Raw genomic sequence first — 21,070 nt, 5'->3', positions numbered from 1 at the left:
CCATATTTAGTGGCAGGAACTACGTACCCTTCTGGTGGTAGTAAAGTTCGTGAAGAGGTAGTACACACAACCCGATACTACTTTTCTTGGCATTTTTGTTAAGAGTGATGGCTTGTACTGGCGTCACTGCCATTGCCATATTTATGAATTGCCTGTTCTGGGGGTTCTGTGCGTGCGTCTGTGTGTGCGTGTGCGTGTTGCGAGAGGAGAATGTGCGACTTTGTAGAAAGAACGTGGAATGTGAGACTTTGTGGTAAGCCAGTAAACGAAAAGTTTTATTCCGCAACAGACTCACCCGTAGGAGTGACGTCAGCCAGGTTACGAATGTATTAACGAATCAAGTACCCTAACATATCCTCGGGATAAATAAAAAGAAATATCACGCTTGCCCGTGCAAACTGCCGGAAACGATCATTGTCAAAGCAGCTGTTTAAGGATCTAGCATGCGTCCACCACAATAATCAGGTGCTTTTTGCACAGTGTTCATCCAATTCATTCTTTTCGCATTTCAGGTTGTGTGGACCATGGCCCGGGGCTTCGGCGGTGTGATGACCTTCTCGCTCAATCAGGACGACGCGGACGGAGTGTGTGGACAGGGATCTTTCCCCATCCACAACATGATCCGCAACATGCTGTCCTCTTGATCCTCCCCCCAGAGGATAATGCGAGCGTCACCTCCGGCTCAACTACATAAACACAAGACTGTGTAGCCAGCGAGTGAAATGTGTAACGAACGCCCTCAGACTTCCCTCCAAAGATGATGTGCGGTGTCCATCCGCGCCATACGTGAGGAATGATTTCAAAAAGCGGATAGAGCGAAGCCAGGAGGCGACGCGACGCAGACGGCCAGGACACTGCGTCCTTGTGATCTGTCCTCCGCCCTGTCAATGCGCCCTTCCTGTTTAGCGGCAGACGTGAGCCAATAATCCGTTCCCCCTGCACGTCGTCCAGCAAGTTGAAACTGCTGAGATCGGAGTGCTCATCCACGCTTTCCGACGACGCTGTTTCACTTTCGCGAGGGGTGCAGTTTATCAACGTTGTGCGAATAAAGCCAAAACAAAAGCCATCATGCTTCACGTAAGTAATATGTACGGGCGATATTTCACTGGGTTTATATATGTGTATAACAACTGGACACGATCTCGGGCGTCTGAGAAATACAATTATCGAATAAAAAGCATGAAAGATGTACCATTTCGAAAGTATCAATACATTAAAGGACACCGCTTAATTCTCACGTTTTCATATCAAAACAAGTTACGCAGTGATAGTTTTTCTTTTTTTTCCCCTGGGTGGAAAAGCATGTGCTTCTAGTTCTAGGAACATGCGCGGAGACAAAACGCTATGTACGTTTAGACGCGTACTGTTTAACAAAAAAAATGACCAGGTTGTCATCGTGTAAGGGTTTATAACTACGTGTCCAGTGGTATTCAGCTTTCCGATATTTCTTCCGATTTGTCCACTTTTCTAGGGGTACAATATGGTGTTGTATAGACTGTCCTATGTCATTTTTGTTAACATTTACGTGAAGTCGAAAGTTACCAATGCATGCGGGCTGGCACTAAAAATGAAAGAAATATGTCGGAGAAGGGGGGGGGGGGGCATTGACTCTTTTACGGAGCTTTTGCGTTAATCAAATTAGGATATGAACACATTTTTTTTGTTTACAGATGTACTATAACATCCTAACGATTTTTTTTTCTTTGCTATTTAGACACTTGATAATGCCATTTGTTCTTTCTCACTCTCCAGTATTACAACTTGCCCTCTGCTCACGCCCAGGACACCCACTGACATAAGTAGGGCATATCGATACTTCGAACTCACGATGCAGGCGCATTCAGAATGATGAAAATTCGCGGGTGAAATCCTGTAAAAGATGAACTACTTTGTCGTTACTTTCTTCTTGCTTTTATACGTGCACAAAATGCAAAAGCGAGATAGAATAACACATTCACACAGAGCAACGAAGAAGCGCATCATTCAGTCTCAATTTTGCGAGAAATATTTCGACATTGCGCCTGTCAACAACGGCCCTTGTCAGCCTGTTCCATGCAGTTTCGGTGCTGGGGGAAAATGACGTTTTGAATACATTGTTCATTTATTATTCTGAAGAAGCTGCTTGCCGAATCTTGGCACGCGGCGCAGGAGTCGTTACGTAAGGTGACCAAGTGGTGGATACCCATTGCACATGATGTACATAAGCTTCAATTATTATTTGTGCTGCCTGGCCTGCAGCCTTCTGGAAACAAGGAAACTAATCACTTCTTCAACAGTGTGCTGTGCTGCTGCGCCTGTTACAACTGAAGTTGGCTATACTTCCTGAAGATTAGTGATATTGTGTTTCGGGTAGTCGACCCACAAGATAGACGCATACTCTAAGCTTATCCTTACATGTGTGGGATTTATTTGTTTTTGTTTTTTTCATAAGTACACAAAGCACTTGCAAGGATATGCCCCTTGTCGAAAGATTTTTTTCTCTCTCTCTCTCTGTGTGTGATGAGTATGCGCATGCCTGCATGCACATATGATACACTCATCTCTCAACTAGTAGACCAATAAAGGAATTATCCGCCAGTTTTCATCACAGTATTCTCTCTCACGAGTCACAACCACAAAAATGTCCGCCGAATGCGTCTCCGATTATCTTCTTTAAATGAGAAAACTTGGACATTTACTTGAAATTCGTTCTAGTCTGCGCGTGCGTGAAGGAGAGATATAGAGATATAGATAGAGATAGAGGTAGAGAGATATAGATAGAGAGATATAGATATATAGATATAGATATAGATATAGATATAGAGAAATAGATATATGTAGATATAGATACAGATATATCGATATAGATATAGAGGTAGATATAGATACCGATATATATATAGATATAGATAGATATAGAGATATAGGTATAGATAGATAGAGATAGAGATATACATAGATTTGGATGTAGGGATATAGCACCATGGTCAACCAAGCCGATCGTCCCGTCGTTCTGCAGCAGCCACGGGATCCGCCATCATTCCGAGGATCCCCCGCAGAAGACCCAGAAGAATGGTTGGAGAAGCTGGAGCGCGTTCGGAAATTCAACAGGTGGGAAGACACAGAAACGTTCCGGCATGTTTTCTTTTACTTGGAAGATTCGGCTCGAACTTGGTTCGAGAACCACGAGAGCTCCTTGACAAACTGGGCTCAGTTCAAAAGCGATTTCCTGAAGAGCTTTACTACCGTGGTCAGAAAAGAACGCGCAGCGCTTTTGCTGGAAACTCGAACGCAGCACCCCAACGAAGGGGTCATGATCTTCGTCGAGGAGATGAAGTGACTTTTTCGCTGTGCGGACCCAGAAATGACGGAAGAAAAGAAACTACGGTTTCTGATGCGAGGTGTGAAGCAAGAGCTCTTTGCGTGCCTTGTTCGCAACCCCCCCAAGACCGTGTCCGAATTCGCGTCTGAGGCCGCCGCGATGGAGAAGACGCTCGAAATCCGAACGAGGCAGTACGACCACCCCATCAATGCGCTGGTTTCGGAGACGATTGGTGCCGGCGCTATTAACTCCGACTCACTACGCGACACCATCCGTGCAGTGGTTAGGGAGGAGCTGCGGAAACTTTTCCCGAAGACGACGCCACACCCTCAAGTCGCTTCCCTGAATGACGTGACTCCTGAACACGACGACAACCACACGGCACGACGCGTACTTGACATGACCGAACCTGCCGCTGAAACGACGACAACGACGACGCACAGTACCCGACCGTCAACACGCACTAGCCGAGATGCGACGCCCCGACGCACCCGGAACTCGAGGAAGGCAGCGTCCAACGTCCAGTTGTCCATCGACGGCTTTGACGTAGTCGCCCTCATCGACACGGGAGCCGACTACTCGGTGATGAGCGGGTCATTCGCGTCTAAGCTGAAGAAAGTTACGACAAGATGGGACGGTCCGCATATACGCACAGCAGGAGGCCATCTCGTAACGCCAAGTGGAACGTGCACATCCCGCGTCACCATAGACGGCATCACGTACCCTGCTGCGTTCGTAATTTTACCTAACTGCTCCCGCGACGTAATACTCGGAATGGACTTTTTGACGGACAACGGTGCTATAATTGATCTCCAGACCAAGTGGATAACTTTTTCCTCTGATCACTCCACGACGCCGCCACTGAACCCCGATCACCGTGCTGCTGTAAGGGTCGCCGACGATCACGTCACCCTGCCACCCCGCGCAAGCTTGATGATCGCCGTCTACTGTGAGGATGCTGCTCCTGACATCGACGCTATCGTAGAGGGTGACCAAAGGTTGCTTCTCAACCGCGGTGTCTCCGTCGCAAGAGGCATTGCGCGCTTTAAGCAATGCAAATCCCATGTTTTGGTCACCAATTTCACCGAGGAGTACCAGCATCTAAACAAGGGCGCTGCAATTGCGTTCCTCGAAGAAACGCAAGAAGCAAGTCAAGTGATCGCGGTCGCTAACTTTGAATGCGCACGCGCAGATGCTTCCAAGCCGCCGCAACCTTTCGACGTGAACCCGGCGCTCCCGCAAGAAAATCGGGACAGATTACTGGATTTGTTAAGGCGCTACAGCGAGTGTTTTTCGGCAAACTCAAAATTACGTCAGATACCCCTAGCGAAGCACCGAATTATAACCGAAGATGGAGCCCGACCTACCCGACAGTCACCGTACCGCGTCTCTTCACACGAGCGGGAAGCCATCCGGACTCAAGTCAACGACATGCTCAGCGACGACATAATACAGCCATCGAAAAGTCCGTGGGCTGCGCCGGTCGTACTCGTGAAGAAAAAAGATGGTACATTAAGGTTCTGCGTTGACTACCGGCGACTGAACAAAATCACCAAAAAGGACGTGTACCCCCTTGCACGAATCGACGACGCCCTCGACCACCTCTGTCATGCGAAGTACTTCTCATCGATGGATCTAAAGACCGCCTACTGGCAAATTGAAGTTGGCGAGAGAGACCGAGAGAAGACTGCATTTATAACCCCGGATGGCCTATACGAGTTCAAGGTGATGCCTTTCGGGCTGTGCACGGCGCCAGCAACGTTTCAACGAGTCATGGACACGGTGCTAGCTGGCCTGAAGTGGCACACCTGCCTCGTATACCTCGACGACGTTGTCGTATTCGCCCGGACTTTCGACGAACACCTCGCAAGGTTGGAGTCTGTACTCGAGGCCATTCGTACGTCGGGGCTAACGCTGAAGCCTAAAAAGTGCCGTTTCGCGTACGAGGAACTCAAGTTCTTGGGCCACGTCGTCAACGCCGCGGGAGTCCTACCTGACCCAGCAAAAACTTCAGCCGTTGCGAACTTCCCAAGGCCGAAAGACAAGAAGGGCGTGCGAAGATTTCTCGGACTGTGCGCATACTACCGGCGCTTCGTCGCAAACTTCGCACGCATTGCAGAGCCGCTCACGCGCTTGACGAAAGATAGCACCCCTTTCACCAAAGCATTCTGCGAGCTGCAAAAACGCCTGCAAAGCCCGCCCGTGCTCGCTCATTTCGACGAAAACGCCGAAACGGAAATACACACGGACGCCAGTGATATAGGCTTGGATGCCGTCCTCGTCCAAAAACAAAGCGGGTGCGAAAAGGTAATCGCCTATGCCAGCCGTGGTCTGTTGAAGGAGGAGAAAAACTACTCTGCCTCTGAGAAAGAGTGCCTGGCAATTATATGGGCGATTTCAAAATTTCGCCCACACGTGTATGGAAGACCATTCAAGGTTGTGACAGACCACCACGCGCTGTGTTGGCTCGCCAATTTGAAGGACCCCTCTGGCCGTCTTGGGCGGTGGAGTTTGGGCCTGCAGGAGTTCGACGTTACAGTCGTTTATAAATCCGGCAGGAAACACTCCGACGCCGACTGCCTGTCCCGCGAACCCGTCGACCCACCAGCACAAGACTCTGATGAAGACAGCGCGTTCTTCGGAATCGTGACGGAGAGCGACCTAGCCGCCCAGCAGCGTGCCGACCCTGACTTACGCGTCATAATCGACTACCTCGAGGGATGCAACGTCGCCCTACCTAGGACCTTCAAACGCAGCTTACCAGCATTCAGCCTGAGAAACTCCGTCCTCGTGAAGAAGAATTTCAGCCCCGGAACGAGAACGAATTACCTTCTTGTCATCCCCGCAGACCTTCGTGACGAAATTTTGGAAGCGTGCCACGACGACCCGTCTTCTGGACATCCCGGCACAGCCCACACAATTGGAAAAATCAAGGCGAAGTACTACTGGCCCCGCCTTACATCCGACGTCACCCACTACGTCCGGAGCTGCCGTGACTGTCAGCGACGAAAAACGCCACCGACGAGACCTGCCGGACTTCTGCAGCCGATCGCCGCCCCATCAAGGCCCTTCCAACAGATTGGAATGGACCTTCTGGGCCAGTTCCCTACGTCACGATCCGAGAACAAGTGGATTGTCGTAGCAACAGACTACATGACGCGCTACGCGGAGACCGCCGCTCTTCCGAGGGGGACTGCACAAGAAGTCGCCAAGTTTTTCATAAGACAAGTAGTGCTGCGACATGGAGCTCCTGAAGTCCTCATCACGGACCGCGGAACGGCCTTTACTGCGGAGCTCATGCAACGAATCTTACGCTACAGCAACACGGATCACCGAAGAACGACAGCGTACCACCCCCAAACGAACGGACTAACGGAACGTTTGAACAAGACGATTGCGGATATGCTGTCCATGTACGTCGACGTTGAACATAAGACTTTGGACGAAGTGCTCCCGTATGTCACGTTTGCGTACAACACGGCTATCCAAGAAACCACGCAGATGACACCGTTCGAGCTCGTCTACGCAAGACGGCCGACTACAATGCTTGACGCCATGCTGCCGCACGTAGAAGACGACGACCTGAACGCCGACGTCCAAGGATGCCTTCAGCGTGCGGAGGAGGCCCGCCAGCTCGCTCGAGTTCGTATAACGGACCAGCAGCTGGTGGATGCCGGCCGCTACAACCTCCGACGCCGAGCCGCCGAGTACCACCCAGGGGATCGTGTGTGGGTTTGGACTCCCATCCGACGACGCGGACTGAGTGAGAAACTTCTGCGACGATATTTCGGACCCTACGAGATTCTACGACGTGTTGGCCAACTCACCTACGAGTGATCCCCGATGGTGACTCCGGCACATCACGACGACACACGCGGCCCGAAGTCGTCCACGTGGTTTGCTTAAAACCTTTCTACAGACGATGACGAACTTTTATTTTTATTTGTTCGGACTGTCGCTTATGTTAGCATCGGGTCGACGCACTACTAGAGGGGGGGTAATGCCGCGAACCATGCATTGGGTTTGTTTATTTGTGTTTTGCTTTTACCGCCCGGCAGCGCCGGTCTGTGTTATCTCTGTGCCAAGGGAAGCGCCTGTTCCATTCTTTCTTTCTGTGCCACATGTGTTATCTGTTCTGATAGGGAGAGCATTCCGATCTAACGTGAACAGCCCGGAATAATCTTCTTGGATCTACAATGTTCTCGATGCGAATCGACGGTTCGAGAACCACGCGTGCCGAAAGATAAAAAGCCGGCAGAGCAGACGCCGGGGTATTCGATTCTGTGACGTTCGCCGACGCACGTCACTTTGTAGACCGCTGTTTCGCCGCCTCTGTATTCTTTTGAGTTGTTAGGGGAGCACAAGTTCACTCCAATAAACTTGTTTCTTTTCCAAAACAACTGCGTCGTCCCTGGCTTCGTGACAATATTATGTGGCACACCTGATAACATGCGTTTGAAAGCGTGTGGACGACGAAACAGCGAGTGTCCGAACAGTTGTGGGACAGGTACGCCTTCCACTCGTACGCAATATCTACTCATCATTCCGCCACACCCCGGCCGGAATACCCGTTTCGAGAGAGCCCTGATTGGCTGAGAGCAGACGATCAAGTGGGACGCAGCACGAGCAAGGCGGGGCGTCGGTATCTGTGGTAAGAGGCCTCACGTGACGACAGAAGTGGACGCGAAATGGAGATTTGTTATCTGAAAAAAAAACACAACTCAGAATTCTGCCACAGGGGCACATGCCGCTCTTGGGAGCATGCTTGTGCCGGTTTTCGCACAAGCCTTGACGCCTGCAGTTGTCGTGCATATTTCTGCTGGAAATATGACGTTCAGGAAGCTTCCAGCTATGACAACCCCCTTGTTTACGGGCCAAATAGGCGATGCTGAGAGGCCAACTCCGGGCACCACTCCGGCCTTGGAAGTCTGTCAAGAAGAAATAAAATGGCCCTTGCTAGGCATATAAAGGTGTGTCACGAGCGAACAAATCTGAAAAAAAAAATCATCCTTTAGCCCAAATGGCAAATTTCCGAATAGTTGATATTCCTGAATTATTAACTTCAAAAAGTAACTCCTTGCAAGCAGCGAAGCAGTAAGGACGGTTGCGTATAGTGAAAATGGCCAAGCGCAACGTTCAAGGTGAAGTACCGGAGTTGTGAATTTACGAGTAATCAAAATCTTTTTTGAACGTTAGGACATCCTAAATCCAACGGCGTTTTCTCTCTCTCTCTCCTTACTTTTTTCTCCTCCATTCTCCTCGCAGTTGGACGCACCACAGTCGTGGAGATAACGCGCGCGACAATGTCCTTCGTACGCGCCCGCCGCAAGTCCTGCGGCCTGTGCTGCACACTACCGCTTTGCCTCGGGACCCTGGTCGCCGTGGTGGTGTTCTTGCTGTACGCGCCCAGGAGCACCTACCTCGAGAACTGCACCAGCATCGTGTGCATGAGGGCCTTGTCCACGCTCGAGTCCCTGCTGGATAACGCCGTGGACCCGTGCCGCGACTTCCACGGGCACGTTTGCCACCTATGGGACGAGATGCACGGTGGCCGCGTCACTTATATCGAGCACAGCGTGCATCACATGGCGCACCACGTTGGCCAAGCGCTTCTCGACGTGAACGCGAACAGCGACCTGTCCCCCGAGACGCGCGTTGTGACCGAGTTCTAGAGTCTGTGCTCGCGTTTTGTCACGGCACCGGACCGCACAGCGCCGCTCCACGAGATCCTGCGGCCTCTTGCCGACACCTACAGCTACCTGCTGCGCCTCAACCGCTTCTCGGACGTTTTGGTGCGCTTAGTAGAGCTTTCGCTCGCGCACGGCGTGCGCACAGTGTTCGGCACCACGTTTGTGCGTCGTGGCGGCACCGCCTTTTTGGCCATATTCCTGGGAAAGACACTGGCGCAGAGAGTGCTCCCATTCCCGACGGCGTCGTTCCGCGACTACCTGAGGACCTTTGCGGAAGAAGTGGCCAAGACCGACCCTTCGAGAAAATTCCAAGTGGACGGCGTGCTAATGCTGAACGAGCAGCTGCATCAGCTTCTGCTCCCTCTCACCCACGACGGCGGCCCCGGTCAATTGCTCGCGGTGTCAGGCCTCGAGAACCTCAGCGGCGCTCTGAATGCGACTGGCTGGCTATCGGAGTTAAACGCCCATCTGCCGCCCACTCAGCACCTAAGTCACGAGTCCCTCATCTCTGTGGGTGGGTAAGACGTGCTGCGTGACGTCCTCCAGCTCTTCGAGCGCCAGACCCACGATAGCGTCATGTACGTCTATTTGGACGTGCTTGTCGACGCCTTCCGCTTTGACTACATCCGTTCTCTTCCGAATAAAAGCGACACAGATGTCGGGGTTATGTGCCTGCAAGCGAGCCAAGAGTCTATTTGGCACACGAGGAACGCCGTGTCAAACGTACTCTTCGGCGGGAACGACGTCAGCAAGATCGCGACCATCGCCATCTTTCGCCACATACACGAATACGCGCTGCAGGGTGGAGAGTCGCTGCTTTGGATGAGCAACGCTATGCGCCATCAGGTGTACGACATTTTGGCAACCATCAAGCTGCGCCTATACGACGGGCAATTTTTTAACACGAGCTCCGCGACCATCAGCAATTCTTCGTTGAATGTCACAATCAGAGCGTCACCCACCGACTTTCCTGGCCTCTGCATGCGTCTAAAAAAAGATCAGCTGCAAGCCTTCCTGAGAAACCCCGACGCAGTAAGCGACGGTTACGACAGGCTCCACTTTTTCGACAATGGTCCCAAGCACAGCGCCCGAGAGAACGTTCTCGGCGTGCCCGCTTCGGTGCGCGTGGAGCCGCTGCTCTACCCTGTTGAGGTCCCCACCGCGTTCACGGCGGGCACGCTGGGCACCGTAATGGCCAGGGAGCTGCACAGATCCTCAACGCCGAGACTCGATCCGTGGGACAAGAAGCCGCGAGAAGCAATGAAGAAGTTCGAAGAGTGTGCGCGATCTCTGGTCAAAGCGGCGCTCAACGTGTCCCTGAGCGAGGGAAATACTCTCGACGAGTCCCGCAGCCTGCCGGAGTACGTCTTCTGGACGATGGCTGCGAGGACTGCGTACGGGGCGCTGCGGGAGTCGTTGCGGAGCCTCCAAGGAGCGGCCAACTGGGACCAGTACTGGAAGCGCGCCCAGAAGTTCTTTTTCCGGCGCTTCTGTCTTCTCACGTGCAGCGCTGGCAGTTCATCGGCCGAGAGCATGGAAGGCGCTACCGCGATGTCAAGAGTTTTGTGTTTTCTTCCGCTCGTGAACATGCGCGAGTTTGCAGACACGTTTGACTGTGCCTTGCCCGTAGACACCGAGTCCCTGTGCGTCCTTCGGTGACAATGCGATCGCGTATATCTGACATACGACGAGTCTTTCGCCTGATCTTAAAACAATATCGAATTCTTAATACACGTACGTTCCCAAAACAAGTAGGTACTTTCCTTTTTAATCGTCTGTACTTGATATTTTCCGGTACATCTGTGCTTTTTAAAACGTTTTTCGCGGTCTCATAAAAATGACAACGTCATAACGGTTGTACTAACCTGGTATTTACGTGGCTATGGCCGGACGAACGTAAACTATATAATGTGCACTTATGCTTTCAAGGAATTTCATCAATGGGAGATCGGGTGTTCACTCTGTGGTCACAGTATTCCGTAGTTTGTGGAATATGGCGGATTATTTTTTGGTCATCTGGGAATTCTGAGATCCAACGGTAGAAAGTACAGTCCAGCATCTTTTGTTCATAAAGGAGTACTGACACCAAATTTAGAGGCCTAAATAACGATATAATTGGCTTCAGTAGTTTGTACAGATTACCCACAGAAATTTTTGGAGCGATCCGAGGCTGGAAACGCATCAAAAATCGATTTTAATTGCCCTGGCCGCGAACTATTACAAATCGGCAGCACTAGCGAAATCGCTTAGGGTGTGACGTCAGGCTATCCGCGATTTTGCGGCCGATTCAGCATGACGTCATACAGTTGTTTCCGGAACCGGAAGCGATAGCCTGCGCTGTTGTTGTGGGCGGTCTCGCTTCGATAGGAGGTTTGGCTTGGCTGCGGTACCGCTGTGAGCAAGGCTTGCGAAGTGCGCACTTCACGTTTCCGCGCAGGTATTGCCATCTCTCGACCGGTCGGCGCACCGCCCGCCGCGCGCCGCGGGGGGCCGGTCAGCGTATACGCTTGCATCGCGGCAGATATCTGATCGCCGCTTTTAAAATAAGCCCTGATAACAATCCCAAGCACAATTTTTCACCACACTAACACCTACTTTCTCGCATGTGGAACTTCATTTTAACGATCAGATTGATTCAGAAGAGCAGCGACAAGCGGTTGCTACCGTCTTGCTACCGTGGTCTGCGCCGGATCGAGCCGCTGAGTGTCCGAGCTGGCAGGCGCGGCCGGCGTGTGCGCGAACTGTTACCGAAGGCAGGAAACGCTTCACGATTGCCTGCTTTATCCATTTTTTGCGATTAAACGCGCGGGATCTACAAATTCAGCTCAGCGATAGTCGTAGTTGACCATGGAGCAAAAACGGTGGGCGGAGCGACGCCGACGACGCATCGCATGCACGCATCGGGTCATGTGTCTCAAATTCACGCGTACGACTAGTCGTGGTGACAGTCGTAACGATCAGTCGCATGCGAATCGAGTGTACAAATCGTACATGTGTCCAGCGCTTTAGTGTGAACCGCGTGCAATCCGTAGCAGACGATGCAGCGAACGTCCCTGACGTCACGGAGACCATGACGTCACGGTCCGACGTCACGGAGACCGTGACGTCAGGCAGTCCGCTTGCAGGCTCTCCTTCGAACGGCCATTTTCCCGCGCGGCGACCGAATTTGAAAGTGGTTGCAATAAACGTGCTATAATTAATTATATGTTGGTGGCTGACGCCTTTCGGTTCGATTTTCGTAATTACTGGGACCATAGGTATTCTTTACAGCATAAAAACTGAAAGCGAGAAATTTCGTGTCAGTACTCCTATAACAACCAGTATATTAGCTTGCTGTATATGAGAAACTGACCGACGATGCCTTTGTGCATATTGTTCAGCCCTTTCCTACGGAACTGTACACTCTGACATTCACCTGTACGTTGCCTATGGGCTTGTTCATCATTTCAAGATCAAGTGTTCCGCCAAATGCTAAGAAATAAACGCTAATCGACAATTTCAAAAGATCTGGCGCGAACGTTTGATGTCCTTGTATGAATAAGAATTGTATGACGTGTCGTACGCTATGTTTCCCGCAGAAAAAAGCGGGCTGCCCCTTTTTTTATCCGGGGCCAGGCGTATGTTTTTTGTTTCCTCGCACTTTTATTTTTTTGTTGCGTCAAATAAAAGAATTGTGCGAAGTTTCTCTACCGCCTCCGTCCATACTGCGGACCGCGGCTCTCAATGGTTCTCGGTGGCAGTTCTATTATTTACATCAACCATTCCGCGCTGCACGAGTAATAGGCGTGGATTTAATGCGAAAGCAGTAATTTCAGTAAGTCGAAAATCTGGCATTCTGCATTGTCCTAACCAAGAGATGGCAGACAAGATGATAGAGTTAAAACTGGAAAATTTTGGGGCCTATATTGACATTTCGGACGCTGACCTCTGGAATGTGAAACGATCGCATCCCCAACGCCACGATAGCTTGTTGGTTCTGGTTGAATAAGGGTAGACCTAGTGAATGCTCTATGGCCTCTTCCGAATACGGGAACGTACTGAGGCCTACATGAATAACTTGACTATAGTAATTACTGAAATATCAATGAGGGCGATTCCCTCCTCGGTGATGCAAGCGCGGCTATGTCCCGGCCTGGCTTTTAGACTAAAGCTACGCTTAAAGCTGTGACGTCGCTAACCGGTACCCGCAGCTTTTCGCGCAGCGAGTTTGGCGTTGGTCGGCGCTCCGTAAGGCTATACGCTAAGCATATACCTAACGAAGCAATGAATTTAGAATTTTTTAGGAGGGCCCTAGTTTCTAAAAATAATTGGGCTTATACGATCTTCAAATTGGCCCATCCTCAAATTGGCTTTTCCTTAAAAATGTTCGTTGGCTTTGAGCCTATTTGTTTATTTTATATTGGCTTTAAACCTGTTATAGCCCAGCTGAAGCAGGTCTCATTCCCCACTTTTTTTTTTTTCGTGAAGCGCGAGGAGGAGAGAACACGGAATTGTAATAGGAATCGGGCTTAGGTGTAAGCTACGAACACAATTTCACTTGCCAGTCTGCACTACACGGAATTCAATATACTTCCCGGCCGCCGCGGCCGCTTTTCTGATGGAGGCGAAAAGCAAAAACGCACGTGTGTACGAGATTTCGGAGCACGTTAAGGATCCCCAGGTGGTCAAAATTAATCCGGAGCCCTCCACTACGGCGCGCCTCATCGCCTGCGTTGCGTCGGCGCGTTAAACCCTACAATCAATCAATCAATTCGGTATACTTGGGGAGACAGCCATATTGAAGACTGCCAGTACATGCTCAAATTTCGTAAGGAAGTTGTCGACTCTATTGTACGTAGAGACTAATCTACCACTTGCTAACTTTAAATCCAAATACTGAACGCGTTTGGCTTCGAAAGAATGTGGCCCTGCCAGAGTTGAAGAAACGCAAATTATTTTCAGTTGTCGATCCTAACAGACGCCGGGCACAAGTGTCTGTTTTAAGCCGATGCTAACAAGATGCGAATTGACAATCCCATACTAGATGTTCATAGGTTCTCTCGGTTAGCGGGGTAGTAATGGGGAAACGAAGTGAAGTGGGGAACGCACGCATACTCAGGACAACGCCTTGGGTTCGACTCATCCCGGCGCTTTTCGTTCCTACAGGTGCCATGAAGGCCGGAACGCTAACACCTTGTTGAACTTCGCGCCATTATAAGCTACAGCTCAAAAACGTCCAAAAATGCCCACATAACGTGTTTAAGCGTGAGATTTCAGTTTAAATTAAATATAAATTCACAAATAAAATGTATTTTTTACATTTTACAAGCACACCGTCAAGTATAAAAAAAGCCAAACAACGTATTTGCAGCCAAGTCAAGTCAAGTGGTACACACCGGCTGAAGGTGAAATCGGTGAAAGGGTGGGTGAGCCTGTCGTCGAGCGCACCTGCAAAGAAAAGCGATGGTTTATCCTCCGCTGTACCCTATTGGACCTAGATTGGTTCAGCTTTGCAAAATCTGGTATGCCCCCTCCTTGCTCGCTTCGCTTCGTGTAATCTTTAAGCAACCGTTAACGACCGACATCGCGAAAGTGCGATGAAGCGTGTAGGCCCCCCGAGGTGGATCTTCGTACGCTTTGTACACCAGCAAGCTCATATTTAAAATGTATGGTTTGCTGAATTACCCCCCCCCCCCTTTATTTTATTTTTGCAGGGCGAAGCCGGCCGCCGTGTACTCGGGAGCAGGTGCCGTGGCCCTGACGTTCTTCTGCGAGTGGAAAGCAGTTCTGCAGTATGTTCCCATCTATAACCAAAAGTACAAGACAGACGAGTAGGAAAGCAGAAGGAACATCATGGTACGCAGCGTGATGTTCGTTTTTTTAGGCTCCTGCTGTTGCCCACTGCTACGGCTGACGGCGAGATTAAATAAAGGCGTTAAACAAGTAGCAGTGAATAAGGGTGTAGATGTTACTTGCGTTTATCCGTTTTCGCATTGTTTTCCACGCAGTCATTCTTAAGCTATTCGTGCGCTTCATAATAGGTTATTTGATAAAACGCTCCGAGCCCCAGGGTGACCCACCTCCCCGTTTTGAACTTGTTAATTCATTTCAGTTTTGCCCCTACCCTGGCCTGCCTGCTTGTCCCTTCCTCTGTAGAAAGCAAATTTAACTGACCTAAACCTTCTTCCTTAACAAGCCTTACCCTGGTATTCTGAGTCCTTTCTCCACTCGAGCCTCGAGTGGACGAGATCCTTGAAATTGATGTTCCCATGCGTAAGCATTGCGGAATCCTCCCCTCGGTGTGGAGGGAGAAAATTGAGTGGAGGAGGAACTCAGAATGCGGCCCTTATAGTCTCTTAAGTCACCTGTTGTTCCCAAATATTCACCTTGAGGATTGTGCATGCTAAGCACATTGTAGCTCCATCGCCACACTGCTTTGTGGCAACTGACATGCTGGCTTTGAACTCGAGCGGCGCTCGCTTGATTTCCTACCCACAACCACGGCCAAAGTTAGCAGCTGACTTAAATCTTTGTCATAGCCATAGCTTCAGCCTGCAAGCAGGTGCCTATTCACAGCTATTGTTACTTGAGTGTTTTCACCGCGGAATCACGGTGTCCTGGGGTGCGTTTACAGTCACCCAGTGCAGAAGTGATGCTTGTGTACTGTTAAGCCATGTTAGACATGTGTCTTGAAATGTTACTTCATGCCTTCTTTACCTTAAAGCTCTTGCACATGTGCTTCGTATAACCAGGTACTTTTTCATAAGGTCCCCTGAAGTTTTCTCAAGTCTCACTTTTGGTGCTCCCTTTGGTGAGCAGCATGTTAATGCTATTCTTTGCAAAGTGCTGCAAATTATGTGCGTTTGTGGCTTTGGATAATCTTTATACACTGCTAAATGCTGATGAAGTTCTTTAGTACAATTTATTCAGAAGTGCTTGGCTATATGGGGCACTGCTGCACTCGAGCACCAGTCATCTATTTATGGTCAGACACAGCAGATTCCGTGGCTGCTCTCAGTAGCTCGCCACCCATTTTAAGCCTGCCGTGAATTCACAAGCTGCCGAAGCAAGGGCGTGTTCATTAAAGTTTTGTTTGGGTTACGTAACTGTCATGCGTAAGCCAACCACCGTGCCACTTTGTACAGTCCTTACCACAGTTTACTACTTTTAACTGCAATGTTTGCGCCAAAGCTTCTTTGAAGAGCTCGTACCACGTCCTCGGCACAGCAGTCCTCGAGGTGCAGCCGAAATTTAACAGGCTGGCAAACAAAGAACTGTGTGGTGCGAAGATACCAAAAAGAAACAGGAAAAATATGACAATCCTTGTTTATCAGGCACATTCATTTGAGGCTGCAGTGTAGAGCAGATAAAACGTGGACCCGTCTCCACGGCAGCAGCCACATCAGCTGCTACATTCAGCTACAGATCTGGATACTGGTGCCAAAGTTCCATAGCACCACATGTTCATGCTTCTTCGGTCTGTAGATCCTACAGCCTAGAACGGGTTATAAATAGTGGTAGTTATTCCTCCGGCTGTTACTACTCACTTTCATTTGACAGAACAGAAGAGGTGTCGGTTTTGCGAAAACTCTTGCTTGATGCACTGTGTTCCGTTGTTTCTGTTTCACCCTTGTTTGCGGGATTTGTTTTCATGGCTGTTTTAGACAAGTTCATCCGTAAACCATGATGCAGGCAGATGTCGCGAGAACCATAAAGCATATTAGCAGCACAAAACCAATGTCACAGACCTGCATAACATTGCCTGTCAGATCACTCACTTTCCACGGGAAGATGTAGAGATGTCTAGTTCCACCGCTTATTTGCGATGTGCTGCAAAGGCTACTAGCTACTCAGAAAATTTCCTGGTTTTTCCAAGCTGTGGAACTGTCTGGTGGGACAACATGTGACCAGGCCAAGGTGCATGTTCTAACTCTAGGGGCAAAGAGCGCGAGAAAAGTGATTGTTTCATCATCTTTGGCTGATGCGTCAGGCAATGTTATACAGTTATCATTGGAGGATGAAAAGCAAGAAATACTTAAAAGCATGTATTTCTAGCCCAGTGTGTTTCTTGTGTTTTGTCTTAGGTTGTTATGCTCTGCCAATATATCCCGTGGTCGTAGCAATCAATTATTCCGGCTTTCCGCTCTTATTTTTGGTGTAAGAAATTATGTAACTGATGTGGTAAGCAAATTTCTTTGCACATGGAGTGCTGTGGAGACCTTCCAAACTTGGTGATAAGCAATCTTCAAAGCAAGACTTGTGCAGCAGCTGAACTTGCACTTCCTGAGCCGGTTTCACAGCAGATCGGTGCCTGTGCTTACACCATGTAAAAATGGCTCTGCAATTCTCCTCTGCTCCTTCTCTTAGGCTGAACATCTACTTGTGTGAGTGTAGAGGCAGCCGCTAATTAAATTTTCAACTTTCACGTTGATCGGATCAGTTCACGAACCTTAAGCTTCACTATTGAAGCAGAGGTACACTGCTTCACCACCTGAATTGGGTTGCATGATGCAGCTAAAGAATAAAGCAGCACGGTCTGCTTTATTGTGTGGAGCCTTATGCATGTCTTTTTTTAACAGGATCTACAATGAACACGGAGCCTCAAGACGTTTTATTTCAAAAACATAGCCATGGCTTGTGGCGCCAATAAAGAACCGGAAGTGACACCCAATGCGTGCTTTTGTGTGGCTTTTTTTTTCTTTCGTTGCTACATGTAACGACGTAAAGTATACAACAACACCGACGAGCAGGATACAAACAGTCGCAACAAAACAGGAACAAAGTCTTCGAAGTCGTGCACTTCCCAGCACGACCTTTGCCTCTAGTTACACGTTCGCCCAAGGTCACCTGAAACCAACAGAAAAGATTAAGCAATCTGTTTCTAACCAACGATCACGAATTTCCGAAATATGGCTCACGTGTTGGGTGAAGAAAGTTCTCCCTCGGTCTTCTTTTGCTCAATCAATGAAGCACGCTTGTATTGAAGAACTGGATACCATGTGTACAAAGTGCAGCCCAAGCCAACGAATACTGCGAGTATGATTTGTGACCTGGTCACTCCACGAGGTGCTCGTATCTTTACCATTCTAAGGGCAGCTCCTTTCACTGATCACAGCAGTTGCAACAGTCCGTGGAGTCGTAGCCGGCACCCGCTTTTCACCACCACGGCAATCGTCTGCAGCCGAAGCGGCTAAAAGGAGGAAAGAAATCCTTGGGTCACGTGATCAAAACGTGACGTCACTTGACTTGTTTTTGAGCGCCTAGGGACAACGCCGAAGTGGGCGTAGCATTTCCCCAGTGAACGATTTGCGCTGTCTGTACCCAGCGTGTGTTGATTGCTACGAAACGAAGCTGCAGATGTGAGAATTATACCGTGGATGCTAGTATTGGTGCGACCTCCCTATCTGATTAGGTGTCTTGCATACCTACTGCGACATTTCAAGAGAGAATTGCAGCCTGAGCTCAGCGTAGACCAGCCATGCCGGCGTGCGTTTGCTGTCAGGCACGGAAGAGCGGAAAAGAGGGCATCTATGCGCTCATTGTCCTAGCAAGGTCAGTAACATCGTTATTTTATGTTTGTTGTACTTTTTGTGTTTATACCACTGTATTGTGTACCTAAAGCTGCGTGGCCGCCTCGGCCTCCCAGCATGTCATTCTCGTTCCCGATAGTATTGTGACGTTAACAATTTTTGTATGATCTTGAATTCAAATTTAGCGTGCGCTGCATACTTGAACGAGGAACAGAGGCAGTGTAAAAAGACAAACCAACACCTGCTTCGTGTAGCCAACGTGCATGTGGTTTTTCTTTTTCCAGTCCCTGTTTCTCGTCCAAGTATGCAGCGCACGCTAAATTCAAATTAGGATGCTATGTCCCCACACACTCGGGCCGCAGTTTCAAGCGTTTTGTTGTTGTTTCTTTTGTGTAGGAGCCCAGAACATTGCTCAAGTTTGATCGAACCGGTGGCGTGTACTCCCCGAAGCGCAGGCCTGGATGTGTGAAGTGCAGTGCCTCGATCGTAAGTATGCGTGTGTTTGATAGCGTTAATCTCGCGAGTATGTCGTGTGCACGCATTAGAGTTCTAGCTCTTCTGGAAGTCAAGTTGCGTTGCGGGAGATGAATGGGAAATGTCGCTTCTGTACAGAGAACACGGCCAAAGGAAAAAAAATAGCGTGAAACCGTGAGCCAAAAAATATGGAAGAGGGAGAGAGAAAGGATAGATCAAATTGCGGTGGCAGAATAAGATCGTCCGAGGGGCTGTGAAGGTTAAGCGGCATTTTGGGCCATTTATGAGGAGGCACCAAGAGCAACTGTCAGTAAAGCGTTTGTTGAAGGTGAGTGGAGGAAGGTGCGTGTGAGACAAATAGTATGTGGCAGGGCATAAAGCCATTGGAGATTTGAAAGCGCACAATTAACGTGTGCAGGCAGGAGGGACACACACAATCACTTACTGGCAACTGCCATTTTATTGAAAAACACAAAATTTATACATGAAAACAAATAATAGAATAAAGAAATATGGTGCTGATCAGCTCGTGCTCCTGCACGTGTAGAGTGATAGATGATTTGCTGACACACTTGTTACTATGTTCATCGATAAAGAAGGCCTCAACCAGTTCCCTAACAATCTGATCATTATGCATCTACAACACCACATTCTCATCAACCAAAGGGTGACACCCACACTTTTTATCATGTGCATGAAGATTTTCGCTTGTTGAATTTGTTATCGTAAACAAATGCTCTCTGAGATGGACACTTAGACAGCGTCCTGTCTGGCCCACATACATGGACTTACATGACAATGGAATTCTGTAACCCATGCCAATCGTACAACGAACTAAAGGCTGCACATGGTTAACACCGCACTCGCTCCTCGCTTTCCTCGGACGATCCTTGTTATTAACAATACGGCAGAGATTGCCCAATTTTGTTTATGCAGAAAACAACACACAGGACGATGCGCTGTGTGTTCTTTTTCTTGTAGTGGGTAGTCTTCTGTGGTCTTATTCCACGTTGCTATCTTTTACGCATTTTATTTTTCAAAGATGTATTATTAGCTTACCCAACTTTCAGTTGCGCCGACACAGAATTTATTTATTTATTTATTTATTTATGAAATACTGCAGGCCATAAAAATGGCCCAAGCAGGAGTGGGTGGTACAACGATAATGACCAATTACACAGTCGTACAGGTGTAGAGAAAAAAAGAAAAAAAATGTAAGAAAGGGAAAAACCAGACAGGTATACAAAATATTCACAAGTAACATAAATCACACTTCAAAGTAATTTTCCATAGATTTTAGAACATTTCGCAGACTCAAAAATATGGTGCGGCAGTTCGTTCCAGTCTGTTATTGTGCGAGGGAAAAAAGAGTACTTGAAGGTGCTAGTGCGTGCAAAGGTAGGTGTGAATTTGTAAGAATGGTATCCTTTAGTAGGACGTGAAGATAACGGAGTGAGGACGTGCGAAAGGTCCATGATGCTGTTTTTCCTGGATAGTTGAAAAAGAAATTTAAGTCTCGCTAGTTTCCTTCGGGATTCTAAAGTTGGAATTTTGTTATTAATTATTAGTTCTGTCGGGAAGTCAGACTGGCGGAAGCGATTGTAAATAAACCGAACAGCTAATCTTTGGACTCTATCAAGATTGTTAATATCTTTTTTAGTGTGCGGATCCCAGACTTCAGACGCGTACTCTAAGCAAGGCCGGACTATTGTGTTAAATGCGAGGAGTTTAGTTTTAGCGGGAGAGCTTTTGAGGGTGTGCCTTAGTAACCCTAATTTTCTACGGGCAGATTAGCAAATCTTTTCAATGTGGCAGGACCAAGTTAAATTGTTGGTGATTGTGACGCCAAGATATTTACAACTTTGTGTAAGTTATATGTAATCCTGTTCCTGTAGCATCTGCATAGGACGGCTTCCAGTGGGAAAAACAAGTGCTTGGACCTGGCCCCTACGATGTTGGTGCAGGGCCTGGAGGGCAAGCCTTGGTCTACATCCTTTCTGGGTACCCATGGAAAGCAGGTGAATGCCTCCTGAAGTGGCTGTTTTTGTGGTACACTCAAAATCAGCACTAGGCAGACTGCCTGCGCTGGCAGACCA

General features: G+C 48.9%; 1 protein-coding gene and 1 long non-coding RNA gene across 6 annotated transcripts in view; one reads left to right on the top strand and one right to left on the bottom strand.

Moving 5' to 3' along the window:
- Positions 1 to 17,641, top strand: part of LOC144170438 (acidic mammalian chitinase-like) — a 61,174-nt gene extending 43,533 nt beyond the window's left edge. For 2 of the 5 annotated variants that reach the window (XM_077700234.1, XM_077700231.1), the window contains one exon: positions 513 to 1,194. In XM_077700234.1, coding sequence (XP_077556360.1) covers positions 513 to 644 — 132 coding nt within the window. In that variant the 3' untranslated portion in view covers positions 645 to 1,194. Of the gene's footprint in view, positions 1 to 512; positions 1,195 to 14,684; positions 14,827 to 15,722; positions 15,782 to 17,549 lie in introns of those variants that run through there. The other 3 variants (XR_013322612.1, XR_013322613.1, XM_077700233.1) reach the window with 3 other exon arrangements.
- On the bottom strand, positions 17,642 to 18,163 carry LOC144170439 (uncharacterized). Its single transcript, XR_013322614.1, has 2 exons — positions 17,889 to 18,163; positions 17,642 to 17,817 (listed from the first exon to the last, which is right to left on the bottom strand). It is a non-coding gene; the product is annotated as an uncharacterized LOC144170439 (long non-coding RNA).
- Between the last annotated feature and the right edge of the window lie 2,907 nt (positions 18,164 to 21,070).

Source organism: Haemaphysalis longicornis, unplaced genomic scaffold, assembly GCF_048455015.1.
Source record: "Haemaphysalis longicornis isolate Haplotype H1 unplaced genomic scaffold, Haemaphysalis longicornis Haplotype H1 scaffold_2, whole genome shotgun sequence".
NCBI classification, from domain to species: Eukaryota; Metazoa; Arthropoda; class Arachnida; order Ixodida; family Ixodidae; genus Haemaphysalis; species Haemaphysalis longicornis.
This window is presented reverse-complemented; position numbering and strand designations above follow the sequence as displayed.